The sequence below is a fragment of the Trachemys scripta genome, chromosome 2, assembly GCF_013100865.1.
Source record: "Trachemys scripta elegans isolate TJP31775 chromosome 2, CAS_Tse_1.0, whole genome shotgun sequence".
Classification (NCBI taxonomy): Eukaryota; Metazoa; Chordata; order Testudines; family Emydidae; genus Trachemys; species Trachemys scripta.
This window is the reverse complement of record NC_048299.1, coordinates 201,852,013-201,867,456: the sequence shown is the minus strand read 5'-3', so window position 1 is coordinate 201,867,456 and position 15,444 is coordinate 201,852,013. Positions and strand designations below refer to the sequence as shown.

The following is a 15,444-nucleotide window of genomic DNA, read 5'->3' as shown; positions in this document are numbered from 1 at the left end:
TTAAAAACGGAAGAGGCAATTTACTACCTCAGCTTTTGTTTATTTGTGTCATTAACTCTGACTTAAACCTTAAACAGCTTTTACAAAAATATAGGGGAAGCTATTCAAAGCCACAAATGGCAGTTATGTGACCCACTCCTGCTGCAAATCAATTGTGGGTACCAAACTGCCACTTGTTTCTTTGAGTAAACTGAGCACGCTAAGTTTATGGAAGGGATGGTATGATGAGGTTGCCTACAAAGGCATATGGCCCATCTGAGCGTGCTACTAGCAAGTGTCTCCAACAGCTGGTGATGAGACACCAGATGGGAAGGGCTCTGAGTTACCACAGATAATTCTTTCCCAGGTGTCTGGCTGGTGGGCCTTGCCCACATGCTAGGGGTCTAAATGATTGCTGTATTTGGTGTCAGGAAGGAATTTCCCCCCAGGTCAGAATTGCGGAGACCATAGGATTTTTTCCACCCTTCCTCTGCATCTTGGGGCACAGGTCACTTCCTGGTTTGAACTAGGGTAAATGGTGGATTTTCTGTAACTTGAAGTCTTTAAATCAAGATTTGAGGACTTCAGTAGCTCAGCCTGAGGTTATGGGCCTACTACAGGAGTGGGTGGGTGAGGCTCTGTGGCCTGCAGTGGACCGGAGATCAGACTAGATCAGGAGTCGGCAACCTTTCAGAAGTGATGTGCCGAGTCTTCATTTATTCACTCTAATTTAATGTTTTCTGTGCCAGTCATACATTTGAATATTTTTAGAAAGTCTCTTTCTATAAGTCTATAATATATAACTAAACTATTGTTGTATGTAAAGTAAATAAGGTGTTTAAAATGTTTAAGAAGCTTAATTTAAAATTAAATTAAAATGCAACCCTTCCCGGACCGGTAGCCAGGAAGCGGGCAGTGTGAGTGCCACTGAAAATCAGCTTGCGTGCTGCCTTTGGCACACATGCCATAGGTTTCCTACCCCTGGACTAGATGATCATGGTGTTCCCTTCTGGCCTTAAAGTCTATGAATCTATCAGAATATCTCCCCTAGATGTTTTTTCACAGGTGTTTAAGTTAAGTTTAAGTGCTTCAAATCTAGCCTGTTCCAGAGGGCCAGAGAGGATGATAATATTTTTCATTTATTGTTCCTTTCATCCCTAAGGATCTCTAAGTGCTTTAGACATCCTATGAATACAGCAGCACTGGAATGAAGCCGCCATGGAGGTGGGAGGGTAACAGCTTACTGTCACACTAGTGTGGGAGGTGAAATTTTGGCTAAAGACACTGGAACAAATATCTGCTCTTATGAAAGTGCTATAAACCAGCCAGATTTTAAGGGATGGCTGTGCATCTAATTTATGTGCAATACATACTCTATTGCCATGCATTGAGAAAACAGTTGTGTGCACAACTGACAATTATTCATCTAGTTGCCTATGTGTGTATGCAAATACACACAAATTAAGTACACACACGCAGTTGTATGGGTGTAACAATCCTCTTTGAAAATCTGGCCCTTCATGCTCAGATAGAATCTTGTTTTGTAAAGTCTCATCCAAAAAACTCCTTTGGAGGACAATTTATCACCACACAGATGTCTGAACTGATTCTGCATGGCTTTGCACCAGTGTTTCAGACAAAGGGCTTAGACCACTTAGCATTCCTTCCTGTGGCAGAGGACATGCATATTAAATGGCAAAACAGAACTGAAACACTCACAAGATGCAGTTGTGATTTTGTATTTCTTGGATTGTGCATGACCCATCTCAGTACATTTTATTACCCTTACTGGAAGTACTGAGTAGATTGGCTTTATGTCAGCCTGGGATTCTCCCAGGTTGGGAGTACCTTTTAAGCTCTGGCAGTGCAAATAAGCCACATTGGAAGCCAGAGGGCCTTTGATATTATCCTTCTATGTGAGCTCATAAGAAACACAGATGATTAATGTTTAGTAATAGGAAATAAGAATTTTTGGAACAAGAAAATATAGATGATTTCTATTTTTTTCTTCTGAAGAGACAAGCAATGTTCTGATTAATTTAGTAATTTGTTCCAACTATATCTGGTCATTCTAAACTATAAATAACTTTAGATATGTGCCATTAAGTCAAAAACGCAGACTGCAAAAGATTTTTCCCCAAAAGGGGACAGAAGCTCCATGGTTAAAAGTGTGTCTGAAATTCTATTATAAACTGGGTGTAGAGACTGGCACTTGGATTACAACTTGGTATGCAACTTCTTAGAACACAAGTCTACTTTGGCAACGATTTCTGTGAAGGGAGGAGCCAACAAATAATGCGTCATTTACAGCTGGTGCAAATTGATGCTGCTCCATTGATTTTGGTGGCATTATGCTGATCACCAGCCAATTGTTCGTCCCAGTGTCTTTAGGCCTGATGCTAAGTGCTGAAGTCACTGGGAGTTGTATTATTGGCTTTAATGAGAACAGGATGGGTTTTTTTCTTGCTGCCAGGTACTTTTTCTGCTCTGCTGACTGAGAATAGGGTTAATGATATTTTGTAGGTTGCTGCCTAAATGTAAACGAGGCCATGGCAATATTAATCTACAGAAAAGTGAATAGTTAAGGGCCAGTTCATGCCCCAAAGAGCCATATAGAGAGGAGATCCTCTGTGTGTAGATCTCCCTATCTCACATGGAAGTGGGGGCTCATGTGTCTCCAGAGAAGCATTCCCCCTTTCAACCAGATCAGGGATCTATGCAGGTAGGTGACAGACAGTGGATGGGGTTGGCAAGGAGAGGAAAGATGGGAAGTGGCTGGGGAGGTAAGATTCATTGCTCCCACACCATATGGTGGAAAAAGGCAGTACTATTTTCTCTAACAACCACCTCCTGTGGTGAGAATCTCCCTTTACATGGGGTCCTGAAAAAACTTTGGTGAGGGAAGTCTCTGGCCCTATAGGAGAGCCACTGGGGAAATTCAATGAGAGCTAAAGAAACTCACTACTCTGTAGAGATGTTTAACTACTCACAAAGTTGGGCTCCAAAGAGGGTCCATATAAGCAGAGTGACTCTTCAGTATGAGTAGAAATCGACCCTGTTCAGAGAGCCATTACAAGAGTGATACATCACTGAAATCCCACGTAAGCCTTATTTTGAGAGTTTGAATGAGACTTCAGAAGTGCATAGGTCTTGTGCTGGCCCTCTGCACAAGACTGAATATCACCCTATAAGACAAACGGAAGTCCACTGAAAAGAAGTGACGTGATTTAGTATTGCCAGACCTTGTTGTTAGGGGCAGATTTTCCCTATTACAGTTTGTTTTTACCTTATGTATCTTCTGAAGCTCTTGGAATGAAAATGTAGTTCAGTTAAAAACTCAAACAGCTCTCTTCTTTCTCTGCCCATCTTTTGTCTTTTAGTATTCTTGCAGGGATGATTGATAACACTCAGCACCCCAATGGAAGTGCTCAGCTCCCCATAGGATCAGGTCCTTGGCAACGGATCATTATTTCAGACCTATTTTAGGTATGATTAGCTGTTTGTGCACATTAAAGATAATTATTAAACTCCTCATTGCTCCACTCATCTACAGGACCTCCATCAGTGTTGGATGTCTTATACTGCTGGAAATTTCAGTCTCTGGCCTTTTGTTTGTACAAAACCTATTGAAACCTCTTACAAATACACATAACACGTAACACATTACACGTTATGTACATGCACAGTAGGAAAAGAAAGAGAAAAAGTCATCAGGTACCCAGATGGCCTCATTGACATCTAAGCCCCCCTCACTGAGAGTAATCTTGCTGAAGATACTTAGGATAAGATAGAGAAAAGGGGTAACACAGAAGAAAGGAACTGCAGAACTCAGGATGCCTTATTAGACCTGTGCATAGATTCTTTGTATTCTCAGCTCCATAGGAAATGGATGGGGGCACTAATGGATTGTTAGTGTTCTGCTGGGCAGCGTGTACCAAAGTTCATAATGTCCGATCTTATGGGTGAAGAAATGAGTTATAAGTCTTTATGCATGAAACACCTTTGGACTGGCCTGAGTTGCTGCTGAATGTGATTTTCTATTTTTTAGTTTCTCTCTGAGTCTCTTCCCCTCAGATCAGACAAGGTTCAATTATCAGAAAAATGACAAGAAAAAAACAAATAAACTCTTCTCTTTTGTGGAATGTGAACCTACCTCTGGGCAGGAGGAGACTGAAAAGGAAAGAGAGACATAGAGTGGTTGTCTGAAGAAAAGATCTGTCCCATTCCCTTCAGTGCAATTACACCTATGTTTAATCCCGAGTAACTAAGAGCAGCAGAAATGGGCCCACTGTACATATTTTTGTTAGTCCAGAAGGTGCTATTTTATCCTTTATTTACTTGGGAGTTTTAGTAGTAATAAAGTATTATGCCATGAATAACTCTTCTTTGGTTTGTCCTTTGTATGCTTGTCTGAATCATTTGGCCTGATTCTCCGAAGGACAGTTAGGTACGAGAGATGAAGCCTTTTGTAATAGATCAGATGTTATGAACTTCAGTGCAAACTGTGCAAGAGGGTGCTAGCTAGAATAGTACTCCATCTATTTCCCAGGGAGTTCTGCAAAGGGGAATGGAGCTATGGTTAAAAGACTAAGGTTTGTACATGATGAGTTAGTGTCCTGTGGGTGAGAGAGGAATTGTTGTGGTTTATCACTATGCAGAGGAGATTCAACACTGGAAGGAGGCACTTTGCTCAGAAAGTACAGAATGGCTTTAAGCTGCTTGTTTTGACACTGATACAATAATGTGTGATGCATTAGGTTTGGTAAAAGACATGGTATTGGATCAACCCCCCTGGAGAATTTGTGCTTTTGTCACATGTGATTTTTTTGTGAGGAAAGAATTAATTCTTTTGTATTTTAAACGTACTCGTGGTATTTTATGGAGAAACCAGAGGCTCCAAATACTGCAGTCCAAATTTTGGTGGAAAACATAGCAAAGGGTAGGCTTGCTGGGAAAGCATGGCTGTGGCTCCATATATGCATATGATTTCTTCCTGGCTTGTAGACTGATAACAAGGCTTGCTTCTGATGTTGTCATAAAGTCCTGTGCCTTTAGATCTAAAAAAGGGTTTGAAAAATGAATAGATTTACCCTTCAAGCACTAGCCACCATATGTAGACAAGTATGAAATATGCACAATTGAATGAAAATCTATGACACCACCACCACAACCTTAGAGATATCCACCTCAGGGTGTTAGTACATTCATATTGTGTCGGGCTTGGAGGATCTATAACTCCACTAAAATATCTATGGAAATTTAAAAATATACTTTGTGAAATATTTTGAAAAAACAAAGGGTGCATTCAGGTAAATTAAAATGATTAATTTCAGGTGCTAGGAGGAAGGTGAAGAAAATTCTGCCACCAAAATCTTAGCTCACTTGTTTGTGTGCAGATGTTGCTTCATATGTGATACCCAAGATCAAATATTTGGAATCTTAAATCTCTTTCAAATTACAGAGTTAGCTTGGAATCTACTTTCTTCGGCAGGCCAAAATCAAACCTTTATTGTTGTTTCAACCTAGACCTCTAATGTAGTATGTGTATATTATGTGCCTGCACATGAATGGTATACATGATGGAGCGGTGTGCTACACAGGTTTTTATTGGCATGAATTTGGGATCGTTGGATTTCTCAGGAGTGGCAAAGACATTTGTGAGTTTTGCAGCTCACCTTAAATGAGCGTCCATAAATCTTTTTACCATAGCATGCTAAGGTTTATTCTGGATACGCTATATAGATTACAGGGAAAAAATAAAATGTTCGAAAGTTTAATTTTTTTCATTTGTATTTCTTGTCCCCTCTCTCTGGATAGGTAGATGCTTTAGTTACCCTGCTTACCACTGCAGAGTCAGAGGGAGGAAAAACAATTGAATACATATAAATAAAAATCACCTAAAATATCTTTTAAGTCTAATATAGTGGATTCTTGTCACTTCGGCACAGGGGAAATCTTCCTTTCCCAACCCTATAGAGCTCGTTGTTCTCTCTCTCAAGAATGAAAGCTATCAGGCTTAAAGCCATGACATTCTTGTGCTAGAAAAGCTGTTATTAGCCCAAGCCTGGATCTTGCCATCCTCGATTTGGGGCCAGGGTAATTTTGGAGAAAAATTCCACATATGAGGTGGGAGGGGATAATGAGGAAACATTTCCCTGGCAGGTTGATTTAATAATATGACATCTGTTCCAAGCTGCTGAGGGATCTGGAGGGCAAGAATAAATTAAAGGGAGTTTATGCATAAATATATTCGCTGTAAATCAAACCTCGAAGCCTTCACTCGGCTTTTGTTCAGGCAAAACTCCTCTGGCCTCTGTGTTTTTTACCTGAATACGTATTAAGCAAAGACTGAATGAGTGCTTCAGGATTCGGCCCCAAATATATTTTTTCTTTAATAGGTCATGAAAACAACGAAGTCCCCACACGATGGCACCCTCTACTTACACTGAGTGTCCTTTTCCGGAGACTCTTAAACGTATTCCGGTATTTCTCTATATCCAACACAGTTTGGAATTCATTGGAGAAGCAAGAGTAGAAGTTTTAATAGGTTCACCCCAACATTATCAAGGCAACCCCTCATCATCAGAACAAGTAGCTATTCTTTCCCCTTAGGAAAAAAACACCCACCCATTGATTCTTATAGTATTATTGGATCCTTGAAGTTTTAGATTTTTAGTTATTTGCCAAATACCAAAGGGCTATTACAGTATTTAACATAGTGTTTATAAAATAATTGTGTATACAAATGTTGTATTATATATTAAGCCTTTCCATAATCGCATAGCTTACCATTGCTAAGGGAATACTTCATTCAAGTTCCAGTTCCTGAACCCCCGGGAAAATACTGAAATCTTCAATGATCATAATAGGATTGTAATTGTATGTTTTTGAGAAATCGATTTGAGCTCAAATAGCTCATTTAAACATGTTTCACTCAAACCATTGAAATAGGAAACAGGAGGACTAAATTATTGCTGCTTCCTGAATTCTCTGCTGATGAGCCAAATAATTAAAATGCACTGTAATGGCTCCTGCAGTCTGTATTTCTTTGGGTAATTCTCGGAAATGAATCTGACTGTCGACCGTTGAGGGGGAGCAAGAAGATCACCGAAATATCAAGAGGTTTGGAAGCCAGACGGTGGTCTTCCCACAGCGCTTTCATGCCTCCACGTCATTTTCAGTAAGATAATATCGGTGGATTGAGACCTCCCAACGGAGGGATTCCCTTAAGAGTCCCTCAGCAAATGAACTTTTAATGGAAATCCTCTCTCTTTTCCAGTCCGCCTGTGCTGCCCTGCAAGGAGCTCAAATCGCAGACAGTAGACAGGAAGGGAAAGGGACACAGTGAAAATTAGACCTGAAAAGTACCATGTGCTGCGCTCCGTTCTTGTCAGTGACAAGTGAATCAGGGCTTGCGAATTTCTAATCATTTCAGTCCTCTAATGGGGATGTTTGTGGCCGAAATTAATATGCACTATCATCAAATAAAGGACAGTATCGGACCCTGTGGCGTGTTTTCCCAAATAGTAAGGGATGTTTTCCAATCCCACGCACAGAAAAATATGACGACACGCTATAGCTTGCTGTAAATATTTTGTTGCTACAGTGATTGTGAGACATCATAATTGTATAGGCTGAATTATGGCATTGCTAATTTTCTTCTACCCATCTGGGAGCTCTGCATAAAAAAAAAAAAAAAAAAAAAAAGAAAAGAAAATGGTGAAAATGTTATTCCAAGTCAGTCTTTTGGTTGCCACATTTCCCCAGTTCAGCACCGCAGAGTTTGGATAGCTCCACGCTGGGAGCCTTCAGCTAATCAATCCACCCACCAGCCAGCAACTGTCAATTACAAACTCTAATTAGAAAATTACTGAGAAGCCTCCAAGACTTCAAACAGCCTTTATAACAATAACAACAACAGTAAGAACGCTAGCGTATTTCTTTATTTAATTGCCCCGTTGAAGGGAACATATGTACCACATTAGAACCCTGGGCTTTGCCAAACGAATTTATACAGAAGTTATCACATCAGAGCTCATCTTTTCAAACAGAGCTGCTCTGTGGTTAGGCTGCTGAGACCACAATTGAGGATGGGGTCTGTAAAAAGCCTAAAATTTCCTCAGCAGACTATTATCCCTCCCCACAACTTGAATCAGGGAGAACTCGACAAGCATTAAATCTTCTAGACCTCTGTGTAAAAAAAAAAAAAAAAAAAAAAAAAAAAAAGTGTGAGTTAAAGTGTTTATGAGAAGCTTATGACTCTCGATCAGATCATCCGCGAGGACGGCATAGAATTGTTATGTTCCTTGAGGAATTGGGGTGGTGACGTCTTTTCTGATACCCGATTATTACGTGACTGAAAAAAAAAACTCATTTGATTCATGAATAAAAATCCGAACGCCACAACAGTGCAACAAACAATACTGCCGCCCTTAAAGGTAACATGCAGACCGATGTTTACAAGGAGGGCTCTTGATAAAGCAGGGTGTTTGCAAAGATTTTGTTGCTAATTGCATAAAAAAACGAGCTGCGGAAGGCTGGTCAACTTTGGAGTCACAGAGCAAGAAGAAGGAGAAAGCAGCAGCTGAAGCGAGAAGCATCTCAGTGAAGGAAAAGATCTGGGGAAGAGAACATCTCACTGACAGCAGCTCCAGCACAGCCTGCTTCTCTCTCTCCTTGGCTTTCTCTTCCCCATTCTTGTGTTCTTTTCTCTCTTTCTCCCTTCTGTCTCCTTCTCTTACTCCCTCTTTCTTGCTGTCCCTTCCCTGACAGACTCCACTCCAGATCTGTGCTGGTTGCTACCTACAAACTTTTTTGAGCGGATCCCCTTAAACCAGCAGACAAGTAACTGCTGCTCTTCTGCCTTCGGCTTCTTTGATCGTCAGAGAGGCGATGACACAAGAGTTTTAACTATTTCGGCTGAAACTTGGGAGACAGTTTTTTTGTTTTTGTTTTTTTTTAAATCTACCTTTTAATTGCGCAGCCAAACGCTCTTAGTGCCGGGTGTTAAGAGTTTAATGGTAAGGAAAATGTATCGCAGGCATCTGAGCGCTTTAACCGGAGAGATCGGGTTTCGTTAGCCCAGGCACTTGTGTGTGTGTGTGTGTGTGTGTGTGTGTGTGTACGCGCCTGTGTGCTGGGAAGTGGGGGTTGTGTCTGGTTGTAATTGAAGACAAACGGCTCCACACAAATCGCGCACACGTTTTGTTGTTGTTAAATCGAGCACACTTAAGACTTGATTTCTAACGGATTAGATTTTGCTAGTGGCAAAGCTAGAGGGGAAAGGGAGAGTGAGGAGAGCATTTTGACAGCTGTTTTTTCTTTCTTCCCTTACACACAGAGTGGCAATGTGTAGCAAAGCGATCCTAGCACTACTGGTCTATGGGATAATAATGCACTGCAGCGTCTACTGCTCACCTGCTGCTGGATTTCAATACCCTGCGCTAAGGTAGGTGCCTTCTTTATCCCTCCCTCTTCCCAATCCCTGCAAGACTCGCATCCCTGGCTTTCCCCGTCAGTTATGTCCCTGCATCTTGGTAATAGATAGCAGAGAGCATTGGCAGGTAGTTGTCTCCTGGACTCTGTGCCTGGTAGCTTTTACTCTCCCTCTCTTGCTAACGGAGTAGAGCTCTTCCAAGCAATTTAAAGCATCCAGAAAGAAAAACTAAAGCGCAAAACCCCACCGCCTCCTATTTGCCGACCCCATCTACCTTCTTGGGGAGCGGGGAAAAGAGACTGGGGACTGAGGCTGCTTGATTAAAAGTCCAATTTAGATCCTGTGGCAGGGAAACTAGATTAGATTCTTATGTTCTCCAGGAGATGGAGGGTTTAATGGACTAGCCCCTTTCTTCCATCAAGTCTTGTTAGCCTGAAGGATCTTACGCTGTATTATTTCCTACACCCGCGTGTCTTATTCTTATCCCCTTTTCTCTTAAATACTAGAGAATACCTCTGACTTTGGTCTTGGTGAAACTATTCGATTTCTGTTAACTGGGGTCCTGAATGAAGCATAGTTCTCAGAAGGCAGCGTAAGCCTTATAGTAAAAAGCTGATTAGCCTTTTAGTGGATCCATTTTTCTATATGCACCACAGTGCAATAACACATTATATAGAGAGATATTTCCGGCCACCTCTCAGCCTAACTTGAGTGGCGATAACCTGCTAAAATAGAGTTGACAGCTGCTTCCAGGATAGACAATACCTAGATGAAAGCATTTTGGAGCATACCGTTAGAAAAAGATTGTAATGACACATTTCTGGCAGAAGGGTTTACCAGGTATTAAGGAATATGTGTAGATATAGATAAAACTTAGTTTTACAACACATATAACATCCCTCTCTATTCTCGCTCTAATATAGCTCTAGATATGTTCTAGAATTAAGTTCCTGTATCATAGCAGGGTTGAATCTGCCCCCCAACTTGTGTTATTGGTTAAAGTACTTTAAGTACTATTTTCCGGATCTTTTTAAAAAGTTCGCTGGAGGGGAGAGGGGGGTTACTGTAGTACTCAGGGCAGAGCGTGATCCGGCTCACTCTTCCTGAGATTTAGGTTCAGGATTCCGTAAAACTCTCTCGCGCTCACTTGATTCGGAGCAGGATTGTTAACACACTGGAGCAGAGCTGCCAGGATTTCAGAACTAGCGTCAGCTATTGAGCCGAGTGTAGGGGCAGCCCCCAGTCCAAACCTATACAACAAAGGACGATTTCCCACTTAATAGGAGGGAGTGAAGCTTTACACAGCGGCAATCAATCTACTTCTGGCTCTAGCCCGCTGTAAATCTGGCTTCCCTTAACGAGCAGTGCTTCTTACAACAGAAGAACGGGGGAGCTTTCCGACCCACCCATCTTAGCTCCCTTGGAAAATTATGCAGCTCTATTTATTCTGCCAAGTCCCACAGGGGACACTCTCGTGGTTCAGCCCTAATGTGCATGCAACATCTGAACTGCGAAACTCACTCTGGAGCGCATGTGAACGGTCGGAGCTCGCCCTTGGGTGCGGGGCAGCACACGCTCCGGAATGGCCTTAAACGACCCAAAGCGTTACCCGGGGCTTTGGGATTCAGGTCAGCCTCGCCGCAGGGCCCCCGGCTGCCAGAGCTGGGGGAGCCGTCCCCGCATAAATGGCCAGTCCTTCCAGAGGGCGTTAAGTGGGGTGAGAGGGGCCATTCGTTTGAGGGGACCTGGTTCGGTTCATTCAAGCGCCTGAATTAGCAGGAGCGAAACACTTTACACGCATCTATTATTAATCTCCCTGCCAGAGCTCGGAGACAAAAATAGCTGCCTGAAACGTTCAGTGACCTACATCTTGCAGCAGAGAGACACACACACACAGAGGGAAAACAAAACTCAAGCGATCTTCAAGGACAGAGACACCATTCAACGAAAAACACAAACAAACACAAGCCCCACCCCGATCCCACTTGCTGTGAGAAAGGAGGAGCAGTCATTTGCTAACGGCAGAGCTTCTGATCTCTTGGGGGAGAGGGGGGACTAGAGAAAGCGGGTACCTGACAGTGGGAAGCTCTGTTCTTCTTGTCTCGCTTAACTTATAGCCCCCCTCCCCCCACCCCCCGCGCCTGGGTATGTAGTTTGGAAAGCGATCAGGATTCGTGCTGGGAAAGGTGGGTAGTGATCAGCTGCTTCCTTGGCAGCCCCTGGACTTGTTTCTGGCCCCAGTCTAGCAGCAGGTTGGTTTGCTTGTGTATTTCTCTCGCGCCTGATCTTACACTGATGCGGAAGCGGGGAGATGAAATGAAGCGGGGGGATAGAGGGGTAGGTGTAATCTTGCCTGTGCGCTCCTCTAGCAGGGCCTTCAGTCCAGCCTCGGAAGTGCCCATATTGAAACCCGATAGGTCCCAGGCAGAGGAGTAGCCCTGAATAACACTGATCAAATGCTCCTATATGTAGGATTTCTCAGGAGGCACCGCCACATGCGTCTGAATTCTTGCCCTTTGCTTTCCGGGCTAGGCTGGAAGATGAAGTGTATGACGAGGATGGAAACACGCTGCAGGATTTCGCCTTTGACAACGACCCCCTTGGCATAGCGAACCCTTCCTCCATGATAGACGACATGTACACCCTGTACTACCCACCGGAAAAGAGGTGATTATGTGGGAGCCCCTTGGTGGGCGCATGACTTGAGCTGGAGCAAAACGATCCTGGTAAATCCCATTCAAAAGAGCCGCAACACATCTCTCCCTCAGTGCCCTGCCGCCCGAATAAAGACTCGAGGAGATGAAAAGCGCCCCTTACCTCCAAGCAGGCGGGGGAGGGGTGGGGAAGCGGGCTGTCCGCGGAAGGCTAGTGATGGCACTCCGGGAAACACGCCAGACGCGCCAGGCGAGCGCTGCGCTCAGGAAATGAGCCTGGTGGCTGGGAGTGCCAGTGCTGGGAGGGCCCTGCTGTCCCTGGGGGTCCTAAGGCGGAGGCCGCCCTCTGCACTCAGGGTACATAAAGCCACCAGCCAGCCAGGGGCTTCCTTCCGCCATCCCTCCTTGGAGTGAGGGGCTGCTGAGGTCCGGTCCCCAGGCTTGGACACTGATCTTTCTTCCTGTGTTTGATCTTTGTTTCCTACTTAGGCACGCCGATGGGATATTTAACAAAGCCTACAGGAGAGTCCTGGGTCAGCTATCCGCTCGGAAATACCTGCATTCTTTGATGGCCAAACGGGTGGGGTAAGCTTTTTATTTGTTGTTTATTTCATCTTTCTATTAAACCACGCGTAATGTACCACTGGTATATAATTGTTACGCTCGCTGTGTGGTTGGTGTTTCGCGCACTAAGCAACACACCCAGTTTGAAAATGTCAAAATCCACCAGGGTTTTTGCTCGATCTCATTCTCTGACCCCAAGTGAAAGGTACAGTGATAGCTAGTTGATGATAAAAAGCTGGTCATTCTAAAGAAAGTCCAGTAGCCCATTGATTCAGTAGCCCAGAGATTCAGGCTATAGTCGGTGGGAAGAACCGCAACAAGAGATAAATTGTAAGTGTAGATCTGGGTATTTTAAGAGAGCTCTCCATTGTAAAGAATAGAATTTACCACAAGCGGGACTTAAACAAAACGCGTTTAAAGTCAGACATCCTGGCACACGGCAAGCCTAGAGTAATGAAGATCATTTCGGCAGAAGGTAACATTTTAATAAAGCCCATGGGGAAATAGATTACATTTTCATAATGAATAATTCATGCCATGAATATATTGTCTCCCGACTGTCGGCTTATATTATGATCAGATATCAACTTCACCGCGTGTTTAGATAGATTCTTTGTTTCGTTCTGCCTCCCTGATGTCTACATGTTGCTTTAGTTTCTTCATTCCCGCCCTCCCCCAGATCGAATAGCTTTGGAAAAACAAACAAAATAAATACAGCTTTCCCAAATGACATATAATCATAATAATCTGGAAAGGTTAAAGCAGCCCTGGAGTTACCAGAGCCAAAATGCAAAGCAGGGAAGGCCTCCAAAGTGCAGGCAGGACAGGGGAATGGATCCAGATGTTGCAATTGTCCTTTGCTTTGCAGCGGTGCCAGCGGCCTGGAGGACGACTCGGAACCGCTCTCCAAACGGCACTCGGATGGCATCTTCACAGACAGCTACAGCCGCTACCGGAAACAAATGGCTGTCAAGAAATACTTGGCAGCGGTCCTGGGGAAAAGGTATAAACAAAGAGTTAAAAACAAAGGACGCCGAGTAGCGTATTTGTAGCGCTGAGTAACCCACCACTCCTGTGTATACAGAGCCCCTAAAAAAAGAAAAACAAAAGTCATTTCCAAAGTGACTGAACAATCACCGCTCCTGTGTTATCTAAACATGTATTTATGTATGAAGTAAAGCCATTAAATGAATATTTTGATAATAATATTGTTTTTCTTTTTGTATAAAAGCACTAGAGAAACGCACAGATCTACTTTGTGGACCAATCATTAAGTTATATATAATATATAAATATATATATATAAATACTACTGATAGAGAACAATTCTTCATATAAAGCCTGCACAAGAACAAAAAAATTCGCCTGAGCTGTTTATGTTTTTATATAAAATAAATAGAAAAAAGACAATCATTGTTTGAATATTGCTCCTATTTTTGTAAGTGAAATTAAAAGGATAGTATTTTTATCCATGACAGGGTCGAAGACATTACTAGTCACCATTTGCTACTGTACATAGACACTGATGCCCCGCTACAAGGGGATTATGGTGATAATGATCTGGAAGAATTGCTGAAGCAGATTCTTACCCCCTCCCCCCGTGAGTCTCAAGACAGGCTCCTTTACCACTAGCCTATTTTAAGGGGGCACTGCCTCCCCCTTGCGAGAGATTTCAATTTTTCTGCTTTCTTTGGTTCCACTTTTATATGTATTTGTGTCTCTCAAACACTGAGCTTAGAAGATAATTCTCCTGTGGTGAAACAGCTCTGTCAAAATTGTGCATCTCTGACAATTGGAGGGGGGAAAATATTTAGCCCCATTCATTGTTCTTCTGATTGGGCATAGCTACAGAACAAAGGCAACCAGAAATTAGAGCGATTGGAAACCAGTTGAAATTTCGATACTGGAAGCGATAGAGCACAGATCAGAGAGGAGGTGCCCCTTATGAATGCGTGGTTTTAGACTGCCAGAGGGTCTGGGTAACATGAGACAATTCCACTTTAGATCCACTACCTAACTGACCGTCGGCAGCTCGGTATTGGAACTTGATGCAAAGTATAATGTGTTACTCTCCAGTGCTGTCCATGCCTCTCATCATGTGAAATGACCAGGATTCTCTCCTTTGAATTTTTCAAGCGGAGTTGCTCCTTTCCTTTGTTGTTTTCTTGTAGACCCTTCCCCCTCCTGACCTGTCTTGCACTATTTAAGCACGGTTTCCCATCTGAGTCACTTATTATTATTATTATTATTTTCAATTTAAGGTTGTGAACGCCTCTCACTCTTTCGTTCTGTTTGATGCAAGCTCTTATTGTAAAAGTTTAGGAACCCCTGTTGTAGCTACCACTAAATAATTATGCACTACAACTAAAGTTTTGTTCTTGTTTATTGAGTTTGGAGGTAAAATGTATTTTTCTACATTATGGCTTATTGCTTAGTAAAATTTATTTCATAAAACAAACTTTTGTCATAATAGAATGTGTAGTTTCTAATAACCGATGAATCATTTCAACCTCATCTTTATATGTACGGATTAATAGCTTACCTTCTGGGGAAAAGACAAACCAAACCTGCCCGAGGGAACTTTCCATTCCTTCTCCTTGAAAGGTGACTAAAGAGGACATGTACGTATGTTTCCTTTCAGATCCCTAACCATATTCTAGAGGAATCTTTTGAAGGAAAATAACCAGCCCTAAATTACAGTCTTCAGTTGCTTAAAAAGAAAAGCCACTTGTAAAATTTAAAAGACTTTTCATTTTCCTTTACCAGTCTGATCAGTGTAAAGTAATAAATCAAAGAAAACAGAATTGAGTT

The 15,444-nt window shown here is 42.6% G+C and overlaps 1 protein-coding gene across 2 annotated transcripts; it reads left to right on the top strand.

The window, feature by feature from the left end:
* Positions 1 to 8,260: 8,260 nt before the first annotated feature.
* Positions 8,261 to 15,080, top strand: ADCYAP1 (adenylate cyclase activating polypeptide 1). 2 transcript variants are annotated; one of them, XM_034762724.1, is made up of 5 exons: positions 8,261 to 8,999; positions 9,320 to 9,427; positions 11,888 to 12,082; positions 12,559 to 12,654; positions 13,502 to 15,080. In XM_034762724.1, the coding sequence occupies exons 2-5, from the start codon at positions 9,327 to 9,329 to the stop codon at positions 13,683 to 13,685; spliced, it is 576 nt and encodes a 191-aa protein (XP_034618615.1). In that variant the 5' UTR covers positions 8,261 to 8,999; positions 9,320 to 9,326; the 3' UTR covers positions 13,686 to 15,080. The 2 variants fall into 2 exon arrangements, with proteins under 2 accessions (XP_034618615.1, XP_034618616.1); XM_034762725.1 differs by having other exon boundaries at positions 8,266 to 8,999; positions 11,948 to 12,082.
* Positions 15,081 to 15,444: the final 364 nt, after the last annotated feature.